The following is a 12,930-nucleotide window of genomic DNA, read 5'->3' as shown; positions in this document are numbered from 1 at the left end:
TGTACCACAGGTCTCCAAGCTTTCAGGGGCGTTGTCACCGAACTGAACCAAAAGGCTAAACCACAGGAAGAGGTTGTATGTAGACTTGGCAGAAGAACATTGAGCGACAGACGAGGCTAGTGAGAAGAGGTCCTGGATGCAGGTGCTCATCTGCCCTGCCAGAGTGTCCTTGAGCAATGCGCTTAGTCCCTGCCACCTCTGGAGGAATGTTTCTTTCGCATGGTCTGCACTCGGACCTTGAAGTATGTAAGGCTGGTGGGGCAAAAACTGTCCTACAGTATACCCTAATACCATACCATCACACCCTCAAGGCAACATAACAATATACATTAAGTAGCACTTTGGCTGATGTCATATCTTCAAACACTTCAGCCAAACATGCTCTTTAGATTGTACTTACTTACATAGCGTGGCCCATCAGTCCATATGACCCAGGTTGCCATCTAACTCCCTCACTTGTTCATTAATACAGCAGCATGTTAACACGCTGCACAGTATCTGGCAATCAAGTCCACATAAAGAGATACAAATATAAATAAAATCATTGGCAGAAGTGCTTGAAGGCGTAATGACAGGCGAAACTTAGATGCATTTTTTTTTAATACCACGTCTGAAGATTCAGATCATGGTTAACCAAGGAAAGTGAAATTGAGGTGAAAACGTTTCACCTCTCATCCAAGAAGCTTCTTCCGTTGTATCTGACACGGCTTCAAAAACCTACAGACGAGTTCGATTTTGATACATAAATGTGGTGTACGTGTTTTATGAGATGGTTTTCAACCCATCAACTTTCCATTAACAGTGCCGCATTATTTTCTTTTATTTTCTTTGACTTGAAAAAAAACGTGCAAGCTTGACTTCAGAGATGTTCCCTCTCCCTTCATTCACTGATGAGTCATGATCCTGAAGTTTGATAACTTTACAGGGGATGGTGTCTGGCCAGACAGCTACTGTATGTGATTCGACCCAACCAAGGTTAGTGCCCACCCCTCCAAGCCCCTGTCCAAGTATGTGGTCAGAGGAGTATGAAGTGGGTGGGCACCATGATGATGTGCTCACAAAGTCCTCAGTGTCCAGACGGCTCTCTCTGTCCACACCTAGCCCCACCCCTTCTCTCACCCTACAACTGCCCACCTTTCTCTCTCTTCTCCCACACTCTTCTCACTCCTCTCCCAGGGTCACTACGTGTTAAAAGTCCATGCTTGAGCAGGTCTGGAGACGTTGCACTCTCTCTCGCGCTCATCTCCACTTTGCACCATGGTTCAGAGCAGCAGTATCTGCAGATTCCTCCTCCTGGTGCTCCTAGGCCTCTTGGTAGCCACCGTACGCTCAGGTAAGAGTTTGCCCACTCGTGCTCTACTAGTGAGAGTTCATAGAAATGCGCGAAAATTAATAAGCGTGTTTGCACATCCAGACAAATTATTTCATTGCAGGACAAAAAATGTTCAGTGCAGGGTACAAAGGAGCGAGGTCTGCACACTGTTGAGCCCCCAAATAATTTTATTCTTTTTTTGCTTTGTTTTTTGAGGCAACGTTCTGATCTGTAAGATCTTCTGTTATGCCTGAATCATATGATTCATGTGGCTGTGACCTTTAAAAGGGCCACAACCACACTGAAAGATTGCAATGAGAGGTTTGTGAAGTGCATGGCTGTTAGCAGTTAACATGTGGAAGATAGATGCTCACCAAATAATAGCAAATTGTGTCAATAACTTCTAAGTTGCTGATGAAGTCTGCTGCCCTGGGCATACATTTGAATTACTGCTGGGCTTTTAGATTACAGAATTTTCTTTCTAACTTGCAGTGGGTAGGTTTATGGTTTATCATATCCTTGATGCTTAAAATTGATGATGGGCACATAGGTGTTGGCAGCTTACCACGCTTTATGTTGTATGTAATTTTATTTGTGCATGTTTGGTCCTCTGTAAAAGGTGGAAAGTGTGTATACGTGTCATTCTTCCCTTCTGTTCCACACACACAGGCCTGCATGTGAGAGGCTGCTGCATGATCTAAATGATCCAGTTGTTGAAGGTAGTCGAAGTTCTGAGAGCTCTGAAAGCTGCTCTTTGACAAACGATGACTCAGTCCGCTTTCAAGGTGCCCAAATGTTTGCCATTCGTCTGAGGCTGAATATTCAATGCACTCTTGCTCAAGCAGAGATTCAACTTTGCATTTCTGCGTAGATCTCATGCAGACGTAACTGGCTCAGTGGTGCGTGGTAGTCATAAGCATGGAGTTTATCTCATAGATGTAGTGCGATTAAGAAAGGAAGACATTTGCACAGATGGAGTTGTAGATTCTTGCAAGAAGCCCAGTGCTCTTTCTGATCTCATCTGTGATAATTTTTCTCATTATAAGAACTGTTTTCCCTGTACATCAACAGGTTATCAGCATTTGTGTGTGTTGTGGCTGATAAACCTGAGGACAGACCTCAGCACACTCATGTCATTCATCACCTTTCTTTCCTTCTGTCTCGCTTGCTTGCTTTCCTCCTCTTCTCCACAAAGCTAGGGATTGTCAAAGAGTTGGAAACAACGAACACACACACAGCAGAGCTGCTGTCAGGCCAGAGGTCAGAGCAGAGGTGAACAGGGCAGCAGGATCACGGCAATACAACAAGTCAATGATGTCTAATGAAACAAAAATATAGCCGAGAGCTGACACCTTCACTCTGAACACTAAACTACTATAATAGCAAGAAAACCTGTCATCTAAATGCCACGGTGAGCCTTCTGACACTCTGGTGCAATGACTTGCCTACATATTGGCAGGTTTCCCAAAATATCTTGCGGTGTCCTCTTGCTTAAGATTGTGAAATTTTGGAGTGTATTGTTGCATAAGCATTTACTTGGCAATTTGTGATGCTTCTTAACAGCCCAGGACACATACATTTGAGACATAAATCCAGCTGGCTGGGTTAATATTTAAGAATGTTTTTTAATCTAATTTTATCTTAACTGCTTTGCTTTTTAGATACCGTAAGATATAGAGATAAGAATTTGGCAGAGAAGCATATTGTGGGGAGAAGACGTGAGAATAAAGGATAGCTCTTATCAAACGCGGGTATTGTTTTCTACTCCACTCCACTGTGCAGTTCCAGCTAATCACTGCTTTTGCTGTTGTGGTGTGGGTGACATGTTCATGTTGTTTTGAATCAGCGCTGCCAATCTTGACCACAACTCAAATCCTGTGACTGAAGCAGCACGGCACGCACTCCCAAGGGTTGACTAAGCATGAGAAATAAACCCAACTGAGTCAACATGAGAAGCTTAGTTATCACAATGTGACACTTACTCACTCTATCTTCTGCACTCTTCCTCAAAGCGGCTGACTCACAGCTTTTCAATGAATGTAGGAGAGATTATGATGGGAAAAGGAATCGGCTTCACAATTGCAGCTAGAAATGGAGAAGTAATGGGAACCTTCGCTGCAGTGAACCCCATGCCCCGTCTCACTAAAAAGCGATGATTAAGGTCATCACATAACCTTCAGCCGGCTCAAAAACACACTGGGCGCTATTGCTGTGTGTTATATCATAAGATCTGGGAGTTAAAGGTGACCCCAACCTGTGGAAGGCAAAGGGGGGTGAGGCAAGGACACCGGCAACACCACTGCAATTTTTGAGATGGGTCACTCACCCCCTCGATGCCGGGACAGGGTGGTTTTCACATACACCTGTTTGCACGCTTTGTGATCTCTCTGGCTGGTGTGAAATCCTGACTGAAGAAGCCTGAGCTCCAAACAAATGGCTGCCTGTGTTTTTTAAGACTCTGAAATCACACTTCCCTAACTGTCTGCCATGTTTTTTTTTTCTTTTTTTTCTTTTTTTTCTACATGTCTGGAACCCCGCGCAGTGCAAGACAAGTACAAGGAGGGTCATTTGATTGACATGTTGACTCATTTCTTCAGATGCTGTAACCTAATAGTGCAGTTTAGGGATGACACAGATTTTTCTGGACTTATGGTAATTCCATTAGCGGAAATTACGAGTGCAAGTAAACCCCTCCTAGAAGAGGAAACAAACACCAATGGAAAAACATCATGTTATTTTTTTGTCTTCTCATTAAATCAAGCTGTCCAGAGCGTACAAACCTCGCACACAGAGACTATTTAATAAACAAGTTTGTTTGACATCCAGTGCCCAGCCGGTGCCTGGTTTGGGCCTGGCCGGTTGTTACTGGTTGCAGTCCGCCGCCCTCCATGACCGCACAGGCTGCCTTTTGTGCCCTGGGCTGAAGGCCTCATTGATGGCTGTGCTGGCCAGAGGCCCAGGCCTCCGTACCTCCAGCCAACCCCAGGACAGGAAGCTACGCACTACACAGAGTCAACACAGCAGCATCAAACTACAAGCATGTTACATTAGAAGAGCATATCAGAAGGATCAGGACAGTAGGTTGTAAAATATTGTTGACAAGACACACAGCTACCATGATGACACTGAGCTGTGAAGACGATGTTAGAAATGCATTTATTTCTTGGTAACCATTTTTGAAAATTATGAGTTTTTTATAAAGATTAGATGGAAATGAAAATGGCGCACTAGGAACAAGAGATGAAATGGAGTGAGCGAGTTTACAGTGGGCGTCAGAGGCTACAAAGTAAATATGTAGGGTGGACATTAAATAAGATGGGTGTAAATATGTTTGGGGTATGGTTTTGTTGGTATGCGAAGCGTGAGGGCAGGACGAGTGAATCAGTGCGCATGTGAATGGGTGGGCTTGTGTGTGAACAGTTTGTTTTTCTGCGGAGATCGGGATCAAATTTTCCCCTGTTCCTTTGGATCTCAAAAGCAAAGCTGTACAGCTGTTCACACATCGGAGAGATGGCGAGCATCACGGTTTCAGGATCGCTTGACTCAGTCAGTGCTCAGTTTAGCATTGTAACTAAAGTCTGAAACCAGGCCAAGGAAGGAAAGTAAACCGCGTTTCTATGGCTACTGTGTAGGTGTGAAAAGTCTCACAGTAGCTTGATGCTCAGATGGGAGGAATGTAGAGTAAATTGGGATGGTAGGAGGAGAAAGGAGGATAGATTGGCAAAGAACAAGAAGTACAAATGATAAAGGAGTTTTACAGAAACAAAGCTCCAACCACTGCCTTCCCTGTGGGACTTTTACACATATATCTGTCCACTGGTTACCACGTGGAACTGGATTTGTCCCACACACAGACTAGATATTGCACTTCACGCAGCTGTCACTCTGACTATGCCAGACATGAGAAATAAATGTAAGGATATGTGTAGGCAGTCCGCTTTTTGGCATAGTCTTTCTGTTAAATGCAAATTCTGCAGCGATAATGACCCCAACTCCGAGTGAAGTACTTTTTCATTTGATCAACAAACTCGGGTGAAGCCATAAAGTGAGAGCAAGCCAATGTAGAAAACCAAGCGCATAGGCAGGGCCTACCTGTAGCTCATGCGGACAAAATGTTCATCCTCTTTACAAAGACATCCTTATACCCTGGCCTGAGCCGTTAACCCGCCGAGACAGAGAGAGGCTGTTGGAGGCATCAAAGACTGGGCCATGTATGTAGCTCTGCATCCCCAAGGCCTCACTGTCCAGAGAGAAGGCAAACAGGTCCATTAGCAAGGCTGTGCACGTCTTCAGTGAAATGCTTGCCTTAAATAAACACAGTAAGTTGATACGGGGCAGCAGGCCATCAGTAATCTTAACACATCGTCTCGGGGTTTCAGTTTTGAAATGAGTTGGTGTGAGGTTGCTTTCCAGTCAGCACAGACATCAAACGGTTTGGTAATTTGCTGACTGATTCAAGAAGTGCACGTTGCTGGTAAACACAGTTTTGTCTGTTTTTTTTTTTTTTTCTTTTTCTTTTTTTTTTCATTTCTTCCTCCTCAGAGACAGTTGGAGACCCGGCTCCAACTCTCCAAGGGGACAACCAGGACACTGTGTCTGGAGGAGGGGCCTATGATGTCACCACCAAGGACCCATTCCAGGACATGACGGAGCGATCCTTCACCTACGACTACGAGGACACCACACACCCCCAGACCATGGAGGAGGAGGAGGGTAAAATCTGAACTGAAACCTGTTTGACAGATTAATAATCACTCCATTCAGTCATAGTCAACCAAGCAATCTTACGTTATTTCTTCCCACCTTTAGTCTTTGCACGACCTAGAAATTTTTCCCAGGCTCTAAACTCAACACTAATTCGCCTCAACCTGGACTCTCTGCCACTAATAAGGCAATTAAAATTATATCATTGTACATTTTTATTCTGTTTGTTTTCATTTAAAGCATGCTTACTAGTTTGTCCTTTAACTTTTCACACACAGTTGTTTGTTTTTACTTCTTGACACAACTGTAAATGAGGATACCTCCTCAATGGTATTTTGAGGTAAAATGAAAGTTTAATAATAATATTAATAATCTCTAACCTACGTCTAAAGTTAAACATCTGTTTAAGCTTGACTATTTCTATCCTGATGCCTAACCCTGCACATCTCTAACTTAATACTTACTCAGCCCTACTACTCAGCACCTAAGCGAGATTTTGTGATATGACAGTAAAAGTTGTACTTATTGTACCTTTAAGTACCTTTAAGTTTCTTGTTTTTCAAGATGAGCCATCATGCGAAAAAAAAAGGTGTGGCTGTCTATACACTGTTTGCTTAACATCTTTCCATTTTAGCGGTCAAGATAATTAGATACGTTGTGTGTGTGTGTGTGTGTGTGTGTGTGCAGGAGTCCTGGGGCCGGGGGCCATCACAGCCATCGTTATAGCAGTATTCCTGGGAGCGTCCGTCCTCCTCGCCCTCATCGTTATCACACTCAGAAAGTTCACTGCCTCGTAGAGTGAATACCTCCTGTCCCCTTACTCACTCTCTCTCTCTCTCTCTCTCTCTCTCTCTCTCTCTCACTTTTACTCTCTCTCTTTCTTTCTCTCCCACTCTTTCTCTGTTAGACAAAATGAGTAAGAGTGCATCTTTTGCTCCACTGTGGATGCTGAAAAATGTGGCAGGTCCCTTTGTCCGTAAGAAGTACCTAACAAACTGCAGTTGCTTTTCAGACTTCTCCCCCCTGTAAACAAACTGTATTTGTTGCTCACACTTATTCACTTGTAACTAAAGTTAAAATGTTAGAAACTGGCTGGTTCTTCCAGTGTAAATCGTAGCATATCCATGTCTTGTTTTTTTTTTTCTCTCTCTCTCTCTGTCTCTCTCTCTCTCTCTCTCTTTTTTTTTTTTTTTTTTTTAGCTTTCTTCACTTGTGATTTTCATTTGTCAATGTTATATTTTTGTCAAAAGTGTTTGTCCAATTTTGTCATGTGTTTGTAGATGTGAGTAGAGACTGTTTCCTCTCTTGTGGGTTTTTTTGTTAATCTTCAGAGTTTTGTTGTGATATTTCCTGGATGAGTTTGCTCTTATTTCTACATGAAGTGTGTGCGTTTTGTGTGTGTGTGTGTGTGTGTGTGTATGGGTGTGCATTAGGATGTGTATCTCCTAGTTAAGGTACTGCCCATTATATCCATTTTGTTAGTGCATTTTCCTTTCTCCCAGTTCAACAAGAAGGATATTTCGGATTCACGTACCTAAACAGAACAAATTCCCCATTCCCATATTTTAGCTCATGCCAAAATAACTTCCCAAATATTGCCTTGGCGTTACCATTTTACAAGGTTTAGAGTTTGTTTTGCTCCATTTGTATAAACATTTGTCGAGACAAAATAAGAACGACACATTTAAAAAAAGAAAAGGCAGGCTGCTTCGATGAATGTAAACAGGGTTGTTGGTTGGTTTGTTTTACCTGCAGAGCAAATATTATATCAGGGTCAAAAGAGAGGCTGAGTGTGTATGTGTTCAAGTGTGTGTTTGTAGTTTTTGATATTGTTTTATTTGGTGTGTGTGCGTGTGTGTGTGTGTGTGTATGTGTGTGTGAGATTTTGGGGAGGATAATACTGCCATTTTCTGTACACTCCAGTGGCCTCAGCAAACAGCCATGTTAATGTATGTTTCCATAATAATATCACTGCCCGAAGTTGTTTAGCATTTACGTGGAATAAATAAATCCAATAAATCAGTACCAAATGTTGCAGATTTCCATGTGATTTTTTAACACCATCGCTGAGCCAACTCGGTTGCAATAGAAGCATTTGTAGAAGACAGTGTAACATTAGGTGAGGAGAGATTTGCTTTAATTTGCTTCCTCGCAGAGAGAGGGAATACTGCCCCCTAAACAAAAATCTCCCATAGCGATACACACCACTAGATGGCAGTGTCTAGCCCCTTGCATTACTTGCATGCACAAAGCAGTTTTGCTGTGAAAATAACATTTCAGCTCATGATTCAAATTCAGACATGCCACTGTCAGAAAATGTCACCAAAAAGGCAATCACTTGCAAGGCACTGTTGTATTAATCAAACTCTGACCTCAATTTTACAGACGGGTAAAATAAGGCTGAGGCCGCCTCGCGCCTATGGTGCAGACACTGTCATCAAACACCTGAAACCAGGAAACCCTCAAAAGTAATCACTGTAAATCTGCACATGCAGGCTTTCACAGAGACAGACTTGAAAGAGTCAAAAGGTTTCACAGTGTTGAGATATACGAGTCTGAGGACTACACAAATAAACTGTCTTTCAACTGGGAAAGCCGATTTCCTCTGAAGTAATATTGATTTTAGTAGACAACAGTGCAATAATTTGCAGTAATTGCATGTAGATTGAATTGAGATTTTTCACTGATTCAATTCAAGAAAGAGATATCATTGCAAATATTCATACAGCAACTACCCCTTATAATCAAAATGAGAGGGTCACTAATAGCATTAAAAGCTATGAGTCATCTAGACCCTGCAGTTCTATAAGAGCGAAAGTCCAGTTTGAGACTATGGCCTGCAAATCTCCCGCAAAATGAGAGGATTATGACAAGGCCAACCACATCATCTTTTTCTTTCATCTCAAACAGGCTCATAAAGACCCATAAAACCCACTGTCATAAGCTTGTAGTAATTTTGCATTTATGTCTTTTACAAGCACATAATACCTGCAGGAGGTGTTCACCTTTTCTGACAGTTTAGGCTGGTGTCATTTGTATCTGTGCATACGAATCTGTATCATGACTCAGGAAGTGGTGATGGAAAAACCAAAGGTAGAGAAAGCAGAAGTGTGTCTGGCACAGTTCAGACAATCTACACAGACAGACTGAGTGCTGTGCTAATGGACTGCCAATTGTGAGGTAAGGGCCTCATCATGTAATTGTATTACAGACTTTCCACTAGACATTCAAAACAATGTAAGTCAGTTATGTGCAGTGGTTACAAGTGTATTGATTGGACATGTTAGTCTAATGAATTTAAAAAATGCAAATGGAAAATTCATGATCAGCCAACCTAGTTTTCACTTACTTTGTTCTTACTTTTACTTTTACTTTTCTGTCTATGAAGTAAATATAGATGATGATGTTGATCATGATATGTTTATTTTCTTTGTTACAGTTTTGTTTATTGTGCCATTGTAGCCTCTCACTGCAGAAAGTGGGAACAAAAAAGTGAGTGCGTAGCTGCTGAACCCACACGACTGTGAAATTTAATGGTGGTTTTGTACAGTGGCACACTATCCGTGAAAAGAGAGGGGAACAAAAGCAAAGTGACATTTGAAACATTTTCACAACGACGCAAGTTCAGCTTAGATTGCCTAAAGAAAGGTAGCGCTCAAATGCTGGCAGTTCAATCAAACAAACCCAAGATATTTTCTCTTCAGCAGCCGAGATGACAAGCAACTGTTCATTCGAGGAGGTGGACAACCTGATGAAACACCTGGAGCTGGTGATCTACGTGCCCATATTTCTGTTTGGTTTGGTCCTCAATGTTGTGGCATTACTGGTGTTTTGTGTCTTCCTTCGCAAATGGACTGAGTCAACAATCTACATGACCAATTTGGCTCTGATGGACGTGTTCCTTCTCATCCCCCTGCCCTTCAAAATGCATGCCACTAACCACCTCTGGCATCACGACCTTCATCCGCTCTGCTCGTTCTTGGAAAGCCTCTATTTCATTGGGATCTACGGCAGCATCTACACCATCATGTGCATTGCTATGGACCGCTGGGTGGCTATCCGGCACCCGTTCAGAGCCAAGCAGCTGCGCTCACCCAAAAAGGCTCTGGGGATGTGTGTGATGGTCTGGGCAGTGGTGCTGGCAGCAATCTCCCCAGCAATTTCTGGCTTTCGGAACAATGAGCAGAGAGATTTCCACTGCTTCCACGGATTCTCCGAGAAAGGCTGGAGCCCTCTGGTGATCATCTGTCTGGAGGTGTTTGGGTTCCTTGGACCAGCGCTGGTGCTGGTTTACTGTTCGGTCCAGACCATCTGGACGCTTCAGGAGTCGGGCCAACACAGCCCCCGGAGTAGGGCCTGTGTGAAGATCATCTACAGCAGCCTGTGCGCCTTCCTGGTACCTTTCACCCCGAGCCATCTGGCCATACTGCTGCAGTTCCTGGTGAGAGAAATTACCAAGAGTGAATTTTATACTACCTGCCATGAAAATGTAATATTAACAGAAATGACTCTGTGAATAATAATAAAGATAGATAGATAGATAGATAGATAGATAGATGTATACAAGTTGATCACAGTGTTTACTGGCGCTTGAAGCGCTATCAAAGGTGTATATTTGAAGGCTGCAAAGAAAACTTCATACAATGGCTTCCATCTCAAATATCCCTATTTCCCACTTAATTGCATGCTACATTAAATTTTTCACATTTTTGTAAATGTATTATTTTTTCAGATGTATCAGGTGCAGCATGCATTAAGTAGTGCTGACACAAGTAGTCAGATCTTTTACTTAAGTAAAAGTACCACTACCACAGTGTAAAAATACTTTGTTACAAAATATACTTGAAGTAGCAAAAGTAAAATGAATGGCCCATTTCAGAATTATATATTTATATCATGTTATTGGACTATCATGATTGATGCATTGATGTGTTCATCACTTTAATGTCGCATCTGGTAAAGGTGGAGCTAAATTTAATTCCTTTATACACTGCTGGGTAGTTTAACCTATAAAAATGTATAATAATTTATTAGCTAATTTATAATTTTATTTAAGAATCTAAATCTGCAAAGTCACTAGTTACTAAAGCTGTTAAATAAATGTAGTGGAGTAAAAAGTACAAAAATTCTCTCTGAGATGGAGTGGAGTAGAAGTATAAGGTAGCATAAAATGGAAAGTAAAGTATGAGTATACCAAAATCAGTGGCTTAAATACAGCTTAAGTACAACACCTGAGTTAAAGCAATTAGTTACTTACATTAAGTAGTCAAACACAAAATTTATTATTAACACTTGCACTACACTACATTACATCTGAAAGGTAAAATACCAAAAGAGAGGAGAGACATCCTGAAACACAAGGCCACATAAGCAGAATCACAAAAATTAACAGGGTGCATGATATAAGTAAGATGAACCAGTATGACAGAGACTTCCAGAGTAGCCCATAATGTGGCTGGGGGTCATCGGTTTTGTCCAGGCTTCTCAGAAAAGGTATGATCATGGAGTCCATCCTAATGTGATGGATCATCTCCAAATGCAGGGACAAGCCACTGTGTTTTTATAGGTAAAAACCTGATTCTTGCAGGCGGCTGGCCTCTGTCTCTAACCTCTCATGCTCTCTCAGGTGCGCCAGGGTGTGATTGAGGAGTGCGGCATGAAGACCAGGATCAGCTTGTTCATACAGATCGCCATGAGCCTGTCCAACATCACCTGCTGTCTGGATGCTCTGTGTTACTACTTCATCGCCCATGAGGTGAGGAGCAGCAACCGGAGTTTCAGGTTGTCTACGATCAGCCAGAGACGAGCCACCTGCAGCACCTCAGAGGTCTGAGCACGGACAGTTGCTTTCCTCTAAGGTTTTGAAAGAGTAGTGAAACTGGAGAGGCACCAGTCATTTGGTGTGTGAGCATTCTGCGATGCCACCATACATTATTACTGTTTCACATTTCAACAAGATGATAGTTAGGTATAGTGTACTGTGCATGGCTCTGAGAGGTAAAATATAAAATACAATGTGCTTAAGTATCATTAAACCACACCACTGAAAAACAATGCTTGCAAGAAATGTGGCAAAGAATCTGACGTCGAACCCGACCACAAATGATCTGGTTCAATGACAGGAAACTAGCACAGCAGTCCCTTTTGTGTCTCTATAATCAGCTCTGCCGCCCAACATCTTAAAAAAAAACTGGTTTTGAGAGAGCGATGGATGTACAATGTGAATAGTTGTAAAGCATTATGGATTTGATATGAAAAAGCTTTTGACTCCCTATGCACACAGCCAAAGTCATACAGAAATATTTGCTTAAGCAGGCACAATTTGCAAATTCTTTTTTATAAACTTGCATATAACTCATAGTTATTATTGTTATTTGAAGTTCTCCTTGTTATCTTGACTCTTGATGTGTTTTGCTTTTTGTTCTTCAGCACTTTGTAACTCAGAGATACGTTTTTGTTTGTTTGTTTGTTTTTAAATCCATCACTGAATCCGAGTAAACTGTAAATATATAACAGAAATATATTTTACTATATAACTTTGGGTAGACTGGTATGGTTTTGATAACTTGATGTTGAGATGAATGCTGTTTACATAATCATCCAATAAACCCAATACTGAGCTGATAACGTTTCAGTAGATAGGAACCTTATTACTTTATTTATTGATTATAGCCATTAAGAAAGATTATGATTATTTTTTTTTACACTTGTCTGAATAAGATTCAAGCAGCTAATAGCTGGAAATAAAGTCAGCCCTATGTTTTTGGACATAACTGAGTCTAATGCACTTTGTTTTTACTCTCCCACTTACTGGGTCTCACAGTAATATAAGCAAATGCCAGTTTTTAACCAACATCCATGTGTATAATGTGTGCTCTTGTCTATGCAGGGCACATTAATGACATTTGTCCAAG

General features: G+C 41.8%; 2 protein-coding genes across 3 annotated transcripts; both read left to right on the top strand.

Moving 5' to 3' along the window:
• The first annotated feature begins 895 nt into the window (after nt 1–895).
• On the top strand, nt 896–8,034 carry snorc (secondary ossification center associated regulator of chondrocyte maturation). Its single transcript, XM_030074673.1, has 3 exons — nt 896–1,333; nt 5,855–6,025; nt 6,704–8,034. Exons 1-3 carry the CDS (start codon nt 1,258–1,260, stop codon nt 6,811–6,813), a joined length of 357 nt encoding a protein of 118 aa, XP_029930533.1. The 5' UTR covers nt 896–1,257; the 3' UTR covers nt 6,814–8,034.
• Nucleotides 8,035–9,156: 1,122 nt separating this feature from the next.
• On the top strand, nt 9,157–12,197 carry LOC115375314 (G-protein coupled receptor 55). Of its 2 annotated transcripts, XM_030074732.1 has the most exons (4): nt 9,159–9,196; nt 9,456–9,508; nt 9,721–10,457; nt 11,643–12,197. In XM_030074732.1, the coding sequence occupies exons 3-4, from the start codon at nt 9,729–9,731 to the stop codon at nt 11,847–11,849; spliced, it is 936 nt and encodes a 311-aa protein (XP_029930592.1). In that variant the 5' UTR covers nt 9,159–9,196; nt 9,456–9,508; nt 9,721–9,728; the 3' UTR covers nt 11,850–12,197. The 2 variants fall into 2 exon arrangements, with proteins under 2 accessions (XP_029930591.1, XP_029930592.1); XM_030074731.1 differs by lacking the exon at nt 9,456–9,508 and having other exon boundaries at nt 9,157–9,196.
• The last annotated feature ends 733 nt before the right edge of the window (nt 12,198–12,930 follow it).

Source organism: Myripristis murdjan, chromosome 17, assembly GCF_902150065.1.
Source record: "Myripristis murdjan chromosome 17, fMyrMur1.1, whole genome shotgun sequence".
NCBI classification, from domain to species: Eukaryota; Metazoa; Chordata; class Actinopteri; order Holocentriformes; family Holocentridae; genus Myripristis; species Myripristis murdjan.
The sequence above is the reverse complement of the archived record's forward strand: the minus strand, read 5'-3'. Positions and strand labels throughout refer to the sequence as shown.

Excerpts from the sequence above, each read along its gene's own strand:
- snorc (XM_030074673.1), top strand. The coding sequence starts at position 1,258 with ATGGTTCAGAGCAGCAGTATCTGCAGATTCCTCCTCCTGGTGCTCCTA. Across the intron at positions 1,334-5,854 it reads GGTAGCCACCGTACGCTCAG|AGACAGTTGGAGACCCGGCT; the intron begins GTAAGAGTTTGC and ends CTTCCTCCTCAG. Across the intron at positions 6,026-6,703 it reads GACCATGGAGGAGGAGGAGG|GAGTCCTGGGGCCGGGGGCC; the intron begins GTAAAATCTGAA and ends GTGTGTGTGCAG.
- LOC115375314 (XM_030074731.1), top strand. The coding sequence starts at position 9,729 with ATGACAAGCAACTGTTCATTCGAGGAGGTGGACAACCTGATGAAACAC. Across the intron at positions 10,458-11,642 it reads CCATACTGCTGCAGTTCCTG|GTGCGCCAGGGTGTGATTGA; the intron begins GTGAGAGAAATT and ends ATGCTCTCTCAG.